Source organism: Lontra canadensis, unplaced genomic scaffold (assembly GCF_010015895.1).
Source record: "Lontra canadensis isolate GAN:19392208 unplaced genomic scaffold, GSC_riverotter_1.0 scaffold7, whole genome shotgun sequence".
Classification (NCBI taxonomy): Eukaryota; Metazoa; Chordata; class Mammalia; order Carnivora; family Mustelidae; genus Lontra; species Lontra canadensis.
In genome coordinates, this window is record NW_022631001.1 from 37,296,108 (window position 1) to 37,316,322 (window position 20,215).

The window sequence follows — 20,215 nt, forward strand, 5'->3', positions numbered from 1 at the left end:
TGGGGTCCCAGGTTGCCGGGCTTGCCCCCTTCCACCCGGAGAGGACCCCGCCCGCCTCCGCCTGCCCCGGCTGCTGTCCGGACGGCTCCGAGCGCGCTCTCCCCGGTCCCGACACGCTCCGCCGGCGGGGTCCCCTGCTCGCGTCCGGTGCAGCGGCGGTGGCGGGACGGGGCGCGGGCGCGCGCGAGCGAGCGAGCGGCGGGCGGGGCACGCGCCCGGCCGGGGCAGGCACGGGGGGAGGAGCGCCCGCCCGCCAGCCGCCGCTCGCGCGCCCAACGGACCAGCCTGGGGCCGGGAGGTAACTGTTGCAGCCCGCGGGAGCTGGAAGACGACTCCGAGTCGCCCGTCCCGAGAGGTGTCCGAGAGACAGGGAGGGGGCGGCCGCGGACGGTCCCGAGAGCAGTCCCTTCTGCCCCTCTCCTCCGCCAGCATGTCGCGGACCCTGCCGCTCCTCCGCCCGCGCGGCGGAGACCCCGGGCCGCGGCGGCGGGCGCAGCCCTGACGCGCAGCCGAGCCGGGGGGTGCCGGGGGGTGCCCCGAGCGCGCGGGCGGAGGCTGAGGGAGCGCGAGCAGCCGCCGCGGTCCGAGCGGGGCGTGTGGAGCCCCGCGGCCAGCCGGGTCCGGGCCATGAGGAGGGACGAGCGAGACGCCAAAGCCATGCGGTGCCCGCAGCCGCCGGAGGGGGCCGGCTCGCCCCCCGAGAGTCTGAGGAACGGCTACGTGAAGAGCTGCGTGAGCCCCCTGCGGCAGGACCCTCCGCGCGGCTTCTTCTTCCACCTCTGCCGCTTCTGCAACGTGGACCTGCTGCTGCCGCCGCCGGCCTCCCCCCAGCAGCCGCGCCGCGGCTCCCCCTCCGCCCGGGCGCGCCTCTCGCTGGGCGCTCTGGCCGCCTTTGTCCTCGCCCTGCTGCTCGGCTCGGGGCCCGGGAGCTGGTCTGCCGGGGCCGCCCGGCTGCGGACTCTGCTGAGCGTGTGCTCGCACAGCCTCAGCCCCCTGTTCAGCATCGCCTGTGCCTTCTTCTTCTTCACCTGCTTCCTGACCCGGAGCAAGCGGGGCCCCGGGCCGGGCCGGAGCGGCGGCGGCTCCTGGTGGCTGTTGGCGCTGCCTGTCTGCTGTTACCTGGGGGACTTCTTGGTGTGGCAGGCGTGGACTTGGGCTTGGGGGCCCGGAGACGCGGGGGCCCCAGGCGCGGCCCCGCACACGCCCCCGGCGGTGGCAGGCAGGTTGTTTTCGGTGCTGGGCTGCGTGGGCTTGCTGACGCTCGCGCGCCCGGCGAGGCTCCGGCCCGGCATCCTGGTGCTGCTCTTCTCCGGCTTCGTCTGGTGGGTCTCCTTCACCGGCCTCGGGTCGCTGCCCGCAGCCCTCAGGCCGCTGCTCTCCTGCCTGGTCGGGGACGCCGGCTGCCTGCTGGCCCTGGGCTTGGATCACTTCTTTCAGATCAGGGAAGCCCCGAATCATCCTTGCTTGGCCAGTGCCTCCGAGGACAAAGTGCCTGTGATCAGACCCCGCAGGAGGTCCAGCTGCGTGTCGTTCGGAGAAACTTCGGCGGGTTACTCCGGCAGTTGCAAGATGTTCCGGAGACCTTCGTTGCCTTGCATTTCCCGAGAACAGGTATGTTACCAGGAAAGCACGGATTGGGAAGGAAGTGAGTGCGGTTTTATCGCTTCAATTCCCACCTCGAATTAGCGAACTTGAAAGCGTGTTCACTTCCAGGCTGGGGGTGGGGGAAGTTTTGTTCTGGAAAGAATTCCTAAATTACAGGAGGCTTTTTAAACACGCAGAGGTACCTTTTATCTTGGAGTAGAAATGAAAGAGTAGACTGATTATATTGCACTTTTAAAAGACTTTGTTCATGCGATAGATGAGTTCTCAGGAATGAAGTGGGTTACTTGCGGTTTAATAGATCGACGACTGCCACTTTGGCATACACTAATGTAGGTCTTTTTGATGCTATTTGTGCTGTTATAATGGTGGTGTCTCCCCAGTGATAACATACAGGCATTAGATTGAATACGTGCGTATGTATAAACTTTAATCAGAGCGGTTTCATTCTTGATAATCGAGAGGAAGAATTAGAGATCATATAATGAACAGCTTTGAGTTTTGGAACGGAGGCTTAGAGTAGATGAAAAGGTTGTTGGAAATAATTTTTAAGGGTTCGCTCCCTCTCCCATTTCAGTAGTATACGCTATTGTAATCTTTTACAGACTAACTCATGGTCCTGTGTATTTGTTGCATAATTAGGAGAATGTTGTAACAGTTTAACCTTTAAACTTAGTAATGTCTGTAAAGATGCCAAAAGCATTTCCATTTTTTTTCCCCCGTAGGTTTACAGGTTTTTGTTTTTTAAAGGAATTGAAATCATCCTCAGGGAAGAATTTCTCTTTATGTGGCTTAGAGACTTACTGTTCTGCATCACCAAGAAATCAGCGAATACAGTTGTTATTCATTGAGCATATGCTAGGTGCAAAACACTACATATATTGTCCCAGTTGCTCACAGAAACCCTGCATGGTAGATGACAACCTCAAATTAGAAATGAGTAAATTGAGGCTTAGAGATAACCCAGTCTCACACATCCAGTAAGTGGCGGAGCAGGGATTTGAACCTAGATCTTTCAGTTTTCAATGCTGTTTTTTAAGCAGCTAAAAGGACGTGTATAGAGGCTTTTTGTAGGAGAGTAGGAGTCTGTACCATTGGTTTTCAGACTTTTTGTTTGGGGATAGGTTTTACACTGGAACCCAGTGTATTTGAAACAAAAGTTTCTTGTTCTTGCTATATCTGATGCTCTCTTTTCTTAGTAATTTTCAAGCTACTACACTGATTTTATGTTTAATACTGATGTGTAGTGTTCTAATGAGACCACACTTTGCTTCTTAAGTTTTCTCATAGACCACTTTTGTGGTCCGTAATTTGGCCAAATGCTATTAAGAATTGTTCAAAATATGTTATGCCTTTTGTTTTCTTAGTTTACAGCCAGTGATACTAGACAATGCTTAGAAAATGTGTGTCAGGAGAAAAACTTGTAAGAAGATTTACTGCAGAGCAGAGTAATACCAGCCCTTTTCATAGATTGGAATGGCATTTGGTTTGACTCTATGTGGATAGGTTGTATTTTTTTTTTTTTAATAGGTTGTATTTTTTAACAACCGGAAAGGTCTTTTAGCAATGTCATCACATTTGAAGACAAATTTCCTGTACTTAACAGTATTACATTTTAATGTATTTTAATTGTAATCTGTTGGCATAGTGGATTATGGCTGTTGTTTTGTAAATCGAAAATTCCTGGTCTTCTTAATCCTATTCTGATGCCCTTTCCATAACAGCAACCCTCAGCTAGGTACAGTGTTGTTGTTACTGCCAAGTTGCTTCACTTACTGTTTGTATTAGAGGAAAATACAATTTCACTTTTAAAAAGGTTATATTTTCTTATTTTAGGAAACTTACATTTCACAATGAATAGGAACATTTTTGGGGTCTTAAATATATGGTATTAGTCCAAGGGGGTTTATATGTGGTTATTTAACATGTAGCGTCATAAAATAATACTATTTTGGCATGACTACAAATTACTAGATATTTTTAACTTAGCAAAACAACTTATTTTATTTTATTAGCAAAAATTGTAATAATCATATTTTTACTAATGCTAAATTCCTGAAGTTTGACAGTGGGTCTTTGGTTTTGTTTGCATGTTGTTTATGCTAAAGAAATTAAGGGGAAATCAGTACTTTTATGGAAGTAAAAGATAAGGGATTTTCTGATTTTCAAAGTGCTAAACTTTTATATGACAATTGTGAAGCTACCTTTTTGTTTCAGAAAGTGGAGGAAGACAAAAAAGATTTTGGGTAGAACTTGAACAGGGGGAAATGTCCTAAATTCACTGGCAGAGGGGTCAAGGGTAAGGTCTGGGCTCTGCTGTGTAATCTTGGAAGAGTCAGTGAGTGAATTTTTCTGAGTCTCAGGATCCTGTCAAGTTAGGGGATCCCAGTACATTAATTCTGTAATAACTTTCAATTCTAGAATCCATTTCTTCTAGTAAACTATAAACAAAAATGTAACTAAAACATCACAAATAGTAGTTCTTGAAGTTGAAGATACTGCTAAGCCATATTTTTTAATTGGAAAAGAATAGAGAATTTCTAAAAAGTGTATATGGATTCATTTATGGATTGATAACAAAATGATGATACTTTCATTTCATTAAGAACTTAAATGTTTTTATGAACATCTTTGAAAAACAGTTGAAAACTTGTATTAATAAAAATGTTTTTAATTGTGTAAGAGCAGATTTAAAGTAATGTTTGAGTTTTGGGATGTTAGGTATGATGTTGAAAAATCGACATGTTTGTAAGATACTTTATTTTTCATAATTACATTGGTAGCATTTGATGTAAATGCTGTGTCTGTCTCAGTTCTTAGCGAAGGGTTTTTGTTATTTGCAAATTTAGAGATTTAAAGTTGAAATCTAGTTATTGCTCATGGGTTCATGGAAAGAAGCACTAAATTTGTAGTACATATGCCAGCAGTCGGCTGAAACTAATAGGAAGAACTAAAAGAAAAAAAAAATCAGTTGTCTGCATAGAAGCATTGACCAGAATTTAACAAAGTAAATGTCTATGCCATTTTACTTGTGTATTCTACAGTGTAGTTTTCAGTTTTTCAGCCAGATTCTTTGGTGTGTGATAGACTTGGTAAGTATGAGGTTTTGAAAGGCGTAAGTTAGTGTGTTGAGAAATTTTTCTATACCTAAAATGCTAAGTGCTTCCTAAAAGGTTGAGTAAATATTTAAAAATTCTGTGGCCTTAAAGCCCATAAATATCATTTAAAGTGTTAATTTTATTTGAAAAAAGATACACACATGTAGTATGAAGGCTTTTAAAAAAGATTTTAAAGTTTAAGTGATTATTTACCCCCTTAAGGAATTTGCAAGGCAAACCCCACTGTGAATTTCTTTAATAATACTTTACTGTTTGTGATATTTATTTTATGGTTTTAATGAGTGAGTGTTTTATTCTCATTTCATGTTCGTGTTTTTGTATAAAAGTATCAACGTATGTAATTATTTTATGCTCTATTTTGTAAATATTGTCTGTACTCTGCCATCCATGTTATTTTTCAAAAACACAGATTTAATGGTGTTTTTGAAAAATAACTCTTAAAAAAAAACAAACTCTTAAAAATCTCTTAGGCTTTTCATTGTTCGTTCACAGGATAAAGTTCATGCTCTTGACCCTTGCTTTCAAAGTCCTTTATAACCTGCTTTTAGCCTTTTTCTTGTTTTGTTTTTAAAAAAAGCCATCTGGGGTTTATGGAACACCCCTTCCTCACATCCATCTTTGGTTCTGGCTGTTTAAGGACTGCTTATTGTTATTGATGTGTAGATTTTTTCCTCTTTTACCATTTATACTGGTTGAAATCTCCTTTTTTTATTTTTAAGATTTTATTGATTTATTTGACATATATATATATAGAGAGAGAGATCACAAGCAGGCAGGGGGCAGGGGTGCAGCAGGCTCTCCAGTGAGCAGAGAGCCCAATGCGGCCTGATCCCAGGACTCAGAGACCGTGACCTGAGCTGAAGGCAGGGACTCAACCACTGAGCCACCCAAGCGTACCTGAAATCTCCTTTAAGAAAGGAGAAATCTCCTTTAAGAAAATCTTATTTAAGCTTAAGAATCTTTACCGAAATCAATGTGTAAGCTGAGGGCAAAGCTCTGTTATAGCAAAGTTGGCCATATTTAAAAATAAAAGGTGGAAAAAAAAAAGGTAACAAATCACGTGAAGTAGTGATGATGTGGGAAAGAATATTTTCATTATATCAAATAAAATGATAACATCTCCATAGTTTATATTTTCCCATACCAAGTGAAAGGTAAATAGAGTCAACCAGGAATAAAACCATATAAAGTTTTTTTTTCATTGCCCTCTGACTGTCTATCCTCCTCAGAGCGAGGCCCACTTTAGTCTCTTTCCTTTTTCCTATTCAGTTACCATGTCAGCCTATTTCCCTAGCACATTCTCCCACTTTCCCATACCCATCCAAAGCAAGAACAAGCTACACTTGCTGAAAATTTCCAGTTTATTTCAACATAAATATATTTATATAGCTATGGAAGAGATTTACAATTTATCTAATTGAAATGTAATTTTACATAAAGGAGAGTAATTCAACTCCAGAGAGATAATACTGTGTCTAGGTTATGCTGTGAAATATTGGGATACTGAGGATTAGAGCCCAGGTCTTGGCTCCTAGTCTCCTAAATTTTCCGTAAAAAGCATATATGTGCCTGTAGTCAGTTTTCCAAGGCCGTCTTCAGTTTTTCCAGTTATCTCCAATTATGTGATAAATGATATCCTTGGTAAAAAGAGGTAGGGGGGTGGAGAGTGACGGTAGAGAGAAAGGAGAGAAGATAGGAGAGACTCTTGATCACCTGGTTCATAATGACCTTGAAGACCTCCTTGGTACCTGATGTGGTTGTTTCGGGGTGACTGGTTGGGACGCAGCAGAAACTCCGGTGTCTTTAGAGGCCAGCTCCATAACACATTTCTGTTAACATGTTGAGGACGGAGGGGAGGAGAGGAGGAATGGAAGTGAACTGATGACGATTGCCTACTTTGCTTAAGGGCATTCAGTCTGAACAAAACAAACTGGACAACTGTGTTAGCCAAGCAAAACTTGAGAAGAGCTGAGTTCTGAGTCATTTCTGACAGTTTATGACATTGTTCACCTTATCATATACAAGTTAATCCCCTTTTAAGTGATTGTTAGAAGCTTGTTCCTAGAAGTTGGGGCGGAGGAATGTATTTCCTGCTTTTTCTTTTACAACCTTGAACTTTCCCTGCACTATTGTTACCTAGCAGGTATCTTTTTAAAGATCTTTATCCCTCCTCTATCAATGAGAGTACATTGTTTGACTACTTCTTCCTTAGATCTCATACAACTTGAATTCATTATATTTTACATTTATTTAGTTAATGTTTAAATTTGTAAATGAGAAATGCCATACATAAAGACTATACATATGTATATTTTTATACAGTTTAAAGAAGAAAATAAAACTAAAGTCATGTACTCACCACTCATTTTTTTTTTAATATATTTATTTATTTATTTGACAGACAGAGATCACAAGCAGGCAGAGAGGCAGGCAGTGAAAGAGGACGAAGCAGGCTCCCTGCTGAACAGAGAGCCCAATGCGGGGCTCGATCCCAGGACCCCAGGACCCCGGGATCACGACCTGAGCCAAAGGCAGAGGCTTTAATCCACTTAACCACCTAGGTGCCCCTTTCTCTCTCTCTCTCTCTCTCTCTCTCTCTCTCTTTTTTTTTTTTTTTTTTTTATAACACCACTCATTTTCTTTGCCCTTTGTAACCTATTTTGCATCCCTTCCCTGTGCTGGAAGCAACACATCTGTCCTGATTTTTTTTTTTTTCCTATTAATTCCCTTGTTTATCTTTATAATTATAATCCTCATGAATGTTTCCTAAGTAAATAATGTGGTGTTAGTGTTGCCTACGTCTGAACTTTAAGTAAATAGAATCATGCTGTATGAATTCTTCCATAACCTTTTTTTTTTCCTGATGTTTTCTGTGATTGATCCATGTTGATTATAGTTGTAGTTAATTTTCAGTGCTATATAGTGTTTCATTTTATGACCATAGTAAAATTTATTTATCCATTCCACTGTTCATGGACCTTTCAGTGGTTTTCAGTTTTTTTGCTGTGATGCTGCTGTGGAAATTCTTATAAATGTATCCTGGTGCATGCGTGTATCTAGAAGTAGAATTGCTGAGTTGTAAGGTATGTTTGTGTTCAACTTTACTAGGCAGAATAATGGCACTACAAAGATGTCCTTGTTCTAATCCCTGGAATTTATGAATTTGTTGCTTTACATGGCAGAGGGGACTTTGCAGATGAGATTAAGTTAAGGGCCTTGAGATGGGGAGATCAACCAGGATTATTTGGGTGGATCCAGTGTAATTGCAAGGGCCCTTAAAAAGTGGAAGAGGGAGACAGAAGAGATCATAGAAAGAGATGTGAGTTGGCATTACGGTTAGAATAATACAGTGTGAAAGAGACTCAATCCACCTCTGGCTTTGAAATGGGAGAAGGTGGCCTGGAGCCAAGGAAAGCAGGCACTGTTTCAAAGCTGGAAAAGACAGGGAAAGGGATTTTTCTCTAGAGCTCCCAGAAAGTAATGAAGCCTTGCCAAGACCTTGCATTTAGCTCAGTCAAACCAGCCTGACCCATAGGACGGTTAAGATAATAAATTTGTGTTGTTTTATACCACTGAGTTTCTCATTATCTGTTAAAGGAATGTGTTCATTTGCATTAACTGCTGTAACAGTTTACATGTGGCGGTAACAAAGTACCCCAGACTGGTGGCTTATGCCACAGAGATCCATTGTCTCTGTCCTGGAGCCTGGAAGTCCGGGATCAGGTGTCACCAGGCATGGTTGGTTCCTTCGCAAGGGCTTTGAGGGAGAAGCTGTTCCATGCCTGTCTCCCAGCTTCTGGTGGGTTGCTGGCAGTCTTAGGCATTTTTTAGATTGTAGATACATCACCCCTGTCTTTGCCTTCACCTTCCCACGGCACTTTCTCTGTGTCTCTTCATCTAGTTTTCCTTCGGAGCCTGTCTTTGTGTCCCGATTTCCCCTTTTTGTAAGGACCCCGGTCATAGAATTAGGGCCCACGCTAATGACCTCATTTTAACTTAATTACTTCTGTGAAGACCTTATTTCCAAATAAAGTCACCTTCTGAGGTACTGAAGGTTAGGATTTCAACATCTTTTCAGAGGGAACACAATTCAGCCCATATAAGTGGCAGTAGAAAACTAAGACACTCTGGCAAGCTGAATTGTTTTTCACAGTGGTTACACCATTTGTACTTTGGCTAGCAGTGAATAAGAATGCCATCACACCCATGATTCCTAGTTACTGACTTTAATTTTAGTTAGTGTGGTGAGTATGAAGTGGTGTTTCTTTGTGATTTTGATATGTAGTTAACTAATTATGAATAAGACTGAGTATTTTTTATGTTTATGGACTGTATTTCTTATTCAGGGATTACCTGTTTATATCTTATGCTCTTTTAAAAGTTGGGTGGTTCATTTTTTCATTTCATTTCATTTTTTTCTTCAATAAATCATGAGTTCTTGGGGCACCTGGGTGGCTCAGTCAAGATGATCAGTTAAGCATCTGACTTTGGCTCAGGTCAGGATCCCAGAGTTCTGGGATCAAGCCCTACATGGGCTCCCTGCTTGGCGGGAAGCCTGCTTCTCCCTTTCCCACTCCCCCTGCTTGTGTTCCCTCTCTCGCTGACTCTCTCTGTCAAATACATAAACAAAATCTTTTAAAAAAAAGTCACGAGTTCTTTATGTATTCTGGACATTAATCCTTTATTGATTATTTGAGTTGCCAATATTTCAGTTTTTATGGTGTCTTTTGATAACCGAAGTTCTTAATTTTAATCCTGTCAGATTTGCCAATCTTTTCCTCTAATGGTAAGGCTCTTTGTATCTTGTTTATAAAACCCTTCCCTATTGGAAATCCCCAAATAAACTTGTGTATTGTCTTTTTAAAGTTTTAAAGTTTTGCCTTTCAAATGTTTTCAGCCACCTAGAGTTAATTTATATGTGTGATGTGATATAGAGACCCAGTCTCCTTTTTTATCCGGTGAGTTTTTATTTATGTCAATAGTTTATTGAAAAATTTATTCTTTATCAGCAGCGCTACCTCTGCATATATCCAGATTCAGTGTATACGTATGAATCTATCTGTGCTCTCTATTAGGTTTCTTTCTTTTAAAAATGGATTTATTTATTGATTTATTTGACAGAAAGAGCAAGCAGAAGCAGGGGGAGGGGGAGGCACAGGGAGAGGGAGAAATAGAGGGAGAGCAAGCAGAAGCAGGAGGAGGGGGAGGCACTGGGAGAGGGAGAAATAAAGGGAGAGGGAGAAGCAGGCCCCTCCCAGAGCAGGGAGCCAGATGGGATGCGGGGCTTAATTCTGGGACCCTGGGATCTTGACCTGAGCCAAAGTTGCCACCCATGCGCCCCTCTGTTAGGTTTCATTGGTTCGTTTATGCACTCTGTGTTGATACTACATTGTCTTAATTATAATAGCTTTATAGTAAGACAATATATGGTAAATCCCCTTAGATAGTTACTCTTCTTCAAGAGTATTTTCAGTGTTTTGTTTTGTTTTATTTTGGACTTTGCTTTTCAGTATAAATTTTAGAGTAAGTTTGTCAAGTTTCACAAAAAATCCTGTTGGGATTTTGATCAGCATTGAATTAAATCTTTTGAACAGTTTAGAGAAGAATTTGTTTTTGAATGAAACCTTTAAGTTGTATTTTTCTAGGAATTTATTTAATGTAACTTTTCTTTTTTTGGGGGGATGCTTCTCTATTTTATTTTTATAATTAAAAAATTTTTTTATAAACATATAACATATTATTAGCCCTAGGGGTACAGGTCTGTGAATCGCCAGGTTTACACACTTAACAGCACTCACCATAGCACATACCCTCCCCAATGTCCATATTAATGTAACTTTTCAAATTTTCTTGGTTCATAATATCTTTTTATTATCTGTCTAGTCTGTTCAGCATTTGGATTTATTTCCTCTTCTTCATTTCTGATATAATTTGTCTCTTTTTTCTTTGTTTCTAAGTCAGCCTTGCTAGAAGTTTATTTGCTTTTTATTCTTTTTAAAAAATCAGCTCTTTGGATTGGTACTTATTTTCTATTTTATTTATATCAGCTTTTATTATTATTTTCTTAGAGTTTCTTTTTTTAAAAGATTTATTTATTTATTTTAGAGAGAGAGTGTGCACGAGTGTCTCAAGTGCACCACACAAGTGGCAGGGAGGGGGAGAGGGAGGGGGAGAGAGAAAATCTCAAGCAGACTTCCCACTGAGCGAGGAGCTTGGAGCAGGGCTTGATCCCCTAACCTGAGATCATGACCTGAGATCATGAGGTCATGACCTGAGCCAAAATCAAGAGTCCGATGCTTAACTGCTCAGGTGTCCCTTCTTGTTCTTTTTCTAACTCTGTAACTGGGATGCCAAGCTCATCAATTTTTAGCTTTTTTAGTGTCTGCATTGCAAATTACACATTTTTTGGTAAATACTGCTTTAGTTGAATCTCACAGGTTTTGATGTGTACTACTGTTATGGTTCAGCCCTAAGCATTTTCTGATTTTTATTTTATTTTTTAAAGATTTTATTTATTTATTTCAGAGAGAGACAGAGAGCATGAGAGAGGAGAAGATCAGAGGGAGAAGCAGACTCCTGGTGGAGCTGGGAGCCCGATGCGGGACTTGATTCCGGCACTCCGGGATCCTGACTTGAGCCGAAGGCAGTTGCTTAACCGACTGAGTCACCCACGCGCCCTGATTTTCATTTTAATTTCCCTTTGACTAACAAATTGTTTAGAAAAATTTCTACAGTGCCTGGGTGGCTCAGTGGGTTAAGCCTCTGCCTTCGGCTCAGGTCATGATCTCAGGGTCCTGGGATCGAGCCTCACATTGGGCTCTCTGCTCATTGGGGAGCCTGCTTCTCCGTCTCTCTCTCTCTGCCTGCCTCTCTGCCTGCTTGTGATCTCTGTCAAATAAATAAATAAAATCTTAAAAAAAAAAAAAAAGACTTTAAAAAATTTCTAATCATGTAGGCTTTCTAGTTATTTTATTGTTTTCTGATTTAATTGCCTCGTGGGCAAAGGTTGTGGCCTAACAAATGATCAGTTTTCATGAATGTTCTGTGTGCTTGAAAATAATACATCTTTTTCAATTTTTAGATACAATGTTTGTGAGTTGTCTGGTAGACAAACATAAAATGTTCTTGCTGCATTTTCCTGTGCCCTTACTGACTTTACTTTCTTGACTCATCAGTAGCTGGAGATAATATTAAAAACGCTCTTTACTGGTGGATTAGTCAGTTTCCCCATCATAGTTTGCAATTTGCTTATGTTCATGAGTGCACAGATGGAGAATAAAACTTTTCAGATTTGATAGAATTACTTTTCAAAGGAACAGCAAAAAGGATACATGAGAGGAAGCACATTGCAAATGCTTAAGGAGGGCGCCACCTGGGCGCCCCTTAAAAATAATTTTTTAAAGTTTATTCCGGCATAATTTCTACTTTATTCTAAATACATATGGAGGTAAATACTTCTTGTCAACTAAGAAACTGAAAACTATTCACAGAAAACATAGTTAGCCAAATCAGGCAAACTATTCACTTTCAGTCACCGATCAGTGCTGATCACTAAAAAAGATGTTTAAGTTCTCTATCAGAAATGTCAATATCAGTGGTAAAAAGAGGCAATAAAGCAGTGTAACCCGGGGCACCTGGTGGTGCCTCTGCCTTCAGCTCAGATCATGATCCCAGCGTCCTGGGATTGAGCCCCACGTCTGGCTCTCTGCTCATCGGGGAGCCTGCTTCCTCCCCTCTCTCTGCCTGCCTCTCCACCTACTTGAGATTTCTGCCTGTCAAATAAATAAATAAAATCTTAAAAACAAACAAAAACAACAACAACAACAACAACAACAAAAAACCAGTGTAACCCAGGATCAGAAATGAGGAGTTATCAGAAGATAGAATTACCAAATGCTAGCTAGGGTACTAGTTTTAACAATCCTGTGAAGTTGGTATTGGGTTCCTGTTTTGCAGCTGGGTACTAAAGCAGAAAGGTGAATTAACTAGCCCCAAATCGCTTAGCTCGTATATAGAAAATACCGTAATATGCTGAGTGCCATTTCCAGTATAAACAGACCTCTCAGAACTCTCCCAACTGAAATAACTACAGTTTTAAACATTGTATAGAATACTTTTTGAAAGGAATCACTGAGTAAGAAAATCACAGACCCCCCAAAAGAAGTAAAGGTAGGTAGTAAAGAAGTAAAGGAAAAATATAGTAATGTATAACAAGAGGGCCCTCATATAATTTTTTTTTTTTTTTAAATGTAAGCTCTATGCCCAATGTAGGGCTTGAACTCACGACCTTGAGATCAATAGTTGCATGTTTTACCAACTGAACTAGCCAGGTACCATCCCCCCCATTTTTTTTTTCTTTCTTTATTTTTTAAATTGAAGTACAGTTGACACACATTGTTACACTAGTTTCAGTGATTGGATAGCTGTCTTACCAGTGCTCACCAAAAGTGTAGCTATCATTTGTCACTATATAACACTATTATAATACTACTGACATACTGACCCTTTCACCTATTTTGCCTATTTCCGTCCTTCTAGGTTCTTTGGCTAGTCTAATAATTAAATTGACATAAAACAGATTAACAGGAGAAAAACAATTTTGTGTATATTGGAGCTTCGTACAAACATGAAACTCAAAGAAGTGACCAAAGCAGGACTCTTCTTTACCTTTTAGATGAAGAAACAATAAATTGATGAAGAATTGACAACAAAGGGGTTTGGGCTTGGGGCAGTAAGTTGGTAAAGAAGTAACAAGATTTGTTTATACAGACTTCTTGGCTCTAATTTCCCTATCTCTGGTGATAAGGGTACATTCTCCCCTCCTGGCACAGGGAGAGGTACCTCACGCTGGAGATTTTTCTACTGCTTTTGGGTGTGGGGGACACAAGGGAGGGTTAGAGTGTCCTTGCACCAGCTATTTCTCAAGTACCTTTATTTTTATTATTTTTAAATTTTAGTTTTTTGTTGAAGTATTTATAGTTGATATACTGTAGTATATTAGTTTCAGGTAAGTAACCTAATGGTTTGACAATTATGTACACTATGAAATGCTCGCTATGATGAGGGTAGTTATCTATCACCATACAAAGTTATTATAGTATTATTGACTATATTTCCTGTGCTATTCAAGTATCTTTAATTCATAGTAATCAGTATGTCAGCATATTTGGGGATAGCATTTTCTGCTTTCCTTTAGTAGGAATTCTGAGAGGGAAGCAGACACTAACACCAGTTTTCAGTGGACGAGTTTCTGACGATCCTTAGTGACTTTGAACATTTGCTTCTGTTAGATATGGCTAGGTTCAAGAGATTAAAATCTAGAGTTTGTCCAAAGCCAGGAGTCTAATAAGAAACCTCTGCATAAAAGCTGAGACTCCCAAGTGCTACTCCCCTAGTGAAAGGATATATGAGAAATAAATACGGCCATGGATATGGGATGCTTATCTTGACCTTGGCACAAAGGAGTTGAGGAATAAAATATAGTAATGTATAACAAGAGGGCCCTCATATAATTTTTTTTTTTTTAAATGTAAGCTCTATGCCCAATGTAGGGCTTGAACTCACGACCTTGAGATCAGTAGTTGCATGTTTTACCAACTGAACTAGCCAGGTACCATCTCCCCCCATTTTTTTTTTCTTTCTTTATTTTTTAAATTGAAGTACAGTTGACACACATTGTTACACTAGTTTCAGTGATTGGATAGCTGTCTTACCAGTGCTCACCAAAAGTGTAGCTATCATTTGTCACTATATAACACTAATACTACTGACCATAGTCCCTTTCACCTATTTTGCCTATCCCATTACACCCTCTCCTCTGGAAACCAGTAGTTCTCTGTATTTATGGGTTAGTTTCTTCTTCTTCTTCTTCTTCTTCTTCTTCTTCTTCTTCTTCTTCTTCTTCTTTTGTTTGTTCATCTCTCCTTTGGATTACACATGTAAGTGAAATTATATGGTATTTGTCTTTCTTGAATTTACTTCACTTAGTATAATACCTTCTGGGTCCAACCATGTTGTCATCCCTTTTTATGGCTGGTAATAATTCCACTGTATACATGCACCATGTTTTCTTTATCTGTTCATCTCTTGATAGGTGCTTCTATATCATAGCTATTGTAAATAGTGCAGCAAACACAGGGGCGCATATATCTTTCTTTTTTTCCTAATATCTTTTCAGATTAGTGGATTTTTGTTTGTTTGTTTGCTTTGGGTAAATACCCAGTGGTAGAATTACTGGGTCTTACGGTATTTCTAACTTTTTGAGGAAACTCCTCCATAGTGTTTTCCACAGTGGTTGCACCAATTTATTTTCCAATCAGCAGTGTATGAGGGTTCCTTTTCCTCCACATTTTTATCAACACTGGTTATTTCTTGTCTTTTTTTTTTTTAAGATTTTACTTATTTGACATAGCACAAGCAGGCAGAGTGGCAGGCAGAGGCAGAGGGAGAGGGACAAGCAGGCTCTCTGCTGACCAGAAAGCCTGACATGGGGCTGGATCCTAGGACCTGAGCCAAAGGCAGATGCTTAATTGAGCCACCCAGGCGCCTCTCTTGTCTTTTTTGATGCTAGCCATTCCGACAGGTGTTAGGTGCTCTCTCCTTGTTGTTTTGATTCTCATTTCCCCAATAATTAGAAATGCCAGGTATCTTTTCACGTCTTTTGGCCATCTGTATGTCTTCCTTGGAAAAATGTCTATTCGAGTTGTTGGCTTATTTTTAAATCAGATGATTTGTGTTTTTGGTGTTGAATTTTATAAATTCTTTATATGGGCGCCTGGGTGTCTCAGTTATTAAGTGCTTGCTTTGGCTCAGGTCATGATCCCAGGGTCCTGGGATCGAGGCCCACACTGGGCTCCCTGTTTGGCAGGAAGCCTGCTTCTCCCTCTCCCGCTCCCCCTGCTTGTGTTCCCTCTCTCTCTCTGTCTGTCAAATAAATACATAAAATCTTTTAAAAAATTATTTATATATTTTGGATATTAACCCCTTACCAGATACATCATTTGCAAATATCTTCTCCCATTCTGTAGGTTGCCTTTCAGTTTTGTTGATTCTTTCCTTTGCTGTACAAAAGCTTTTTATTTTGGTGTAGTCTCAATAGTTTGTTCTTACTTTTGTTTCCCTTGCTTGAGCGGACACACCTAGAAAAATGTTGCTGAGGCTGGTGTCAAAGAAATTACTGGCTGTATTTTCTTCTAGGAGTTTTATGGTTTCAGGTCTTTAATCCATTTTTAGGTCTTTAATCCATTTTGAGTTTATTTTTGTATGTGGTATAAGAAAGTGGTCCAGTTTCATGCTTCTGCATGTGGCTGTCCAGTTTTCTCAGCAACATTTAGTGAAGAGACTCTTTTGCCTCCTGTGTTGTAGGTTAATTGACCATTGTAAGTGTGGATTTATTTCTGGACTCTGTCGTTCCATTGATCTAGGTGCCTCTTTTTGTGCTGGTTCCATACTGTTTTGATTATTACATCATTGTAGTATATCTTGAAGTTTGGGATTGTGATGCCTGAAGCTTTGTTTTTCTTTTTCAAGATTGCTTTGGCTATTTGGGGTCTTTTGTGGTACCATACACATTTTAGGATTATTTTGTTCTAGTTCTGTGAAAAATGCTATTGATATTTTGGTAGGGAGTGCATTGAATCTGTAGATTGCTTTGGGCAGGATGTTTTAACAATTTTCAGTCTTCTAGTCCATGAACACAGTGTATCTTTCCATTTGTTTGTTTCATCCTTAATTTCTTTCATCAATGTTTTATAGTTTTCAGAGTACTGATCTTTTCGTTTTTCAATTAAGTTTATTCTGAGGTATTGTATTCTTTTTGGTGCAATGGTAAATGAAATTGTTTTCTCTTTCTGCTACTTCATTATTGTATGGAAACATTATAGATTTCTCTATATTAAGTTTGTATCCCGCAGCTTTATTGAATTAATTTATTCTAACAGTGTTTTGGTGGAGTCTTTAGGGTTTTCTATGTTTAGTATCATGTCATCTGCAAATAGTGACAATTTTACTTTTTCCTTATGAATTTGGATGCTATTAATTAACTAATTAATTAATTAATTATCTCATTGCTGTGACTAGGACTTCCCATACTGTGTTGAATAAAAGTGACTAGAGTTGGGGCCCTGAGGTGGCTCAGTCGTTATGCAGCTTCCTTTGGTTCAGGTCATGATCCCGGGGTCCTGGGATCAAGCCCCAATCTGGCTCACTGCTCAGCGGGAAGCCTGCCTCTCCCTCTGCCCCTGCTTGTATTCCCTCTCTCGCTGTCTCTCTCTCTGTGTCAAATAAACAAACAAACAAACAAACAAATAAATAAAATCTTAAAAAAATAAAGCGACTAGAGTGGTCTACAAGTGACTACAGTGGGCATTCTAGTCTTTATTTTTATGAAGCTAGTTATGTTGTGTGCTTCAATCCTTCATTAGTAGCAATTCTAAAGATTTTTTATTTTTTTATTTTTTTAATCATTTTTTAAAAATTTATTTTCAGCATAACAGTATTCATTGTTTTTGTACCACACCCAGTGCTCCATGCAGTCTGTGCCCTCTCTAATACCCGCCACCTGGTTCCCCCAACCTCCCACCCCCCCCACCTCTTCAAACCCTTCAGATTGTTTTTCAGAGTCCATAGTCTCTCATTGTTCACCTCCCCTTCCAATTTCCCCCAACTGCCTTCTTCTAACTCCCCATGTCCTCCATGCTATTTGTTATGCTCCACAAATAAGTGAAACCATATGATAATTGACTCTCTCTGCTTGACTTATTTCACTCAGCATAATCTCTTCCAGTCCCATCCATGTTGCTACAAAAGTAGCAATATCCTTTCTGATGGAGGCATAATACTCCATAGTATATATGGACCACATCTTCCTTATCCATTTGTCCGTTGAAGGGCATCTTGGTTCTTTCCACAGTTTGGCGACCGTGGCCATTGCTGCTATAAACATTGGGGTACAGATGGCCCTTCTTTTCACTACATCTGTGTCTTTGGGGTAAATACCCAGTAGTGCAATTGCAGGGTCATAGGGAAGTTCTATTTTTAATTTCTTGAGGAATCTCCACACTGTTCTCCAAAGAGGCTGCACCAACTTGCATTCCCACCAACAGTGTAAGAGGGTTCCCCTTTCTCCACATCCCCTCCAACACATGTTGTTTCCTGTCTTGCTAATTAATTTGACAGACAGATCACAAGTAGGCAGAGAGGCAGGCAGAGAGAGACAGGAGGAAGAGGCAGGCTCCCTGCTGAGCAGAGAGCCTGATGCAGGACTCGATCCCAGGACCCTGAGATCATGACCTGAGCCGAAGGCAGAGGCTTTAACCATTGAGCCCCAGCATTCTGGTCTTAAAGGGAAAGTACTTTTCCACTGTTGAGTATAATATTTGTGGGTTTTTCGTATGTGACCTTTTTAATGTATTCCTTCTAAACTGACATCGTTGAGCATTTTTATTATGAATGGATACTGAATTTTGTCAGTTTTTTTTTTTGGTATTTGTTGGGATGATCATTTGATTTTTATCCTTCATCTTGTTAATATGGTGTATGACATTGATTGATTTGTGGGTATTGAACCATCTCTGCTTTGCTGGACTAAATCATTGATTTGTGGATATTGAGCCACTTTGTTTCAGCTAAATAAATCCCACTCGATCATGGCTAATGATCCTTTTAATGTATTGGTGAATGCAGTTTGTTATATTTTGTTGTGGTAAATTTTAGTATCTATGTTCATCAGGGTTATTGACCTATAGCTTTTGTTGTTGTTTTGTTTTGTTTTTGTGTCTGGTTTTGGTGTCAGGGTAATGCTGGCCTTTCAGAAATGAATTTGGAAGCTTCCTTTTTCTTCTTCCCGATGAGCAGAGAGTGCAGTGTGGGGCTCGATCACAGGACCCTGGACTCATGACCTGAGCCTAAGGCAGATGCATAACAACTGAGCCATGCAGGCGTCCCCTTTTTACCCTCCTAAACAAACTCTGTACCCATTCCCCTTATCCCCATAACCCTGATAACTGCTATTCCACTTTCATACTTCAGGTAACTCGTATGAGTGGAATTGTACAGTATTTACCTTTTTGTGACTCATTTATTTCACTTAGCATAATCATTGTTGTAATTTTCATAGGAATTGCTTTGAATTCATAGGTGGCTTTGAATAGTATATATATGTATTTTTTTTTTTTAAAGATTCCATTCATTTATTTGATAGAGAGAGACACTGAGAGAGGGAACATAAGCAAGGGGGAGAGGGAGAAGCAGGCTTTCTGCCCAGCAGGGAGCCAGACACGGAGCTCCATCCCAGGACCCTGGGATCACGACCCCTGAGCTGAGAGCAGATGCCCAACAGCTGAGCTACCGAGGCACCCGAGGTTTGGATAGTATTGACGCATTGACAGTATTACATCTTGTCTTCCATTAACTTGGGATGTCTATTTATTTGTTTTTCTACTTATTTGTCTTTTTATCTTTTTTAGCATTGTTTTACAGTTTTCAGTGTATGCATCTGTTTCCTCTTTGGTTAAGTTTTTTCCTAAGTATTCTTTTTGATGCTATTGTAAATGGAATTTTTTTCTAAAGATTTTATTTGTTTGATAGAGAGAGAGTGCATGCACCATCGGGGAAGCCACAGGCAGAAGGAGGCTCAATCCCAGAGTCCCGGGATCATGACCTGAGCTGAAGGCACACACCTAAGAGCCTGAACCACACAGATGCCCCTGGAATTGTTTCTTAATTTCATTTGTGAATCGTTCATTGTGAGTGTATAGAAATATAGCTGATTTATTGTGTTGATTTTGTATTCTGCTGCTTTTCTGAATTTCCTTATTCTAACAGTGTGTGTGTTTAATCTTTATGGTCCTCATTGAGTGAAAACATTTTAAAACTAAGGCTTAATTAAGGTATTATTATTTTGTAGCCTTAATCTTTTTTAGAGGAGTTCAAAGTTTACTGCAGGGGTGCCTGGAGGGCTCAGTTGGTTAAGCGGCTGCTTTCCCCTTGGGTAATGATCCCGACAGGGAGTCTGCTTCCCCCTCTCCTTCTGCCCTTCCCCACTGCTCTTGCTCCCTCTCTAGATTGCTCTCTTTCAAATAAATTAATAAAATATTAAAAAAAAATTAACTGCAAAATTGAGGTGAAGATAAAGAAATTTTCCATATGTACTCTGCCCCCATACTGGTAGGGCTTTTCCATTATTAGCATCTCCCACGAGATTATATTAGTTACAACTGAGGGCCTACTTATCTTGAAACTTCATAATCACTCAAAGTGCATAGTTTCCATTATATTTCACTTTGGTGTTGTATAATCTGTAGGATTTGACAAATGTATAATGACATGTATGCATCATTATGGAAAATAAAAAGTATTTTCACTGCTCTAAAAAATCCTCTATGCTCTTCCATATGTATTCCTTCCCCCAGTTCCACCCCTGGAAACCACTAATCTTTTTACTCTTTCCATAATTTTGCCTTTTCCAGAATTATAATTAGAATTATAAAGTACTC

The 20,215-nt window shown here is 40.4% G+C and overlaps 1 protein-coding gene across 1 annotated transcript in view; it reads left to right on the plus strand.

Moving 5' to 3' along the window:
- The first annotated feature begins 529 nt into the window (after positions 1-529).
- Positions 530-20,215, plus strand: part of PDE3B (phosphodiesterase 3B) — a 179,685-nt gene continuing 159,999 nt past the window's right edge. Inside the window, exon 1 of the mRNA XM_032853535.1 lies at positions 530-1,611. Coding sequence (XP_032709426.1) covers positions 628-1,611 — 984 coding nt within the window. The 5' untranslated portion in view covers positions 530-627. The remainder of the gene's footprint in view (positions 1,612-20,215) is intronic.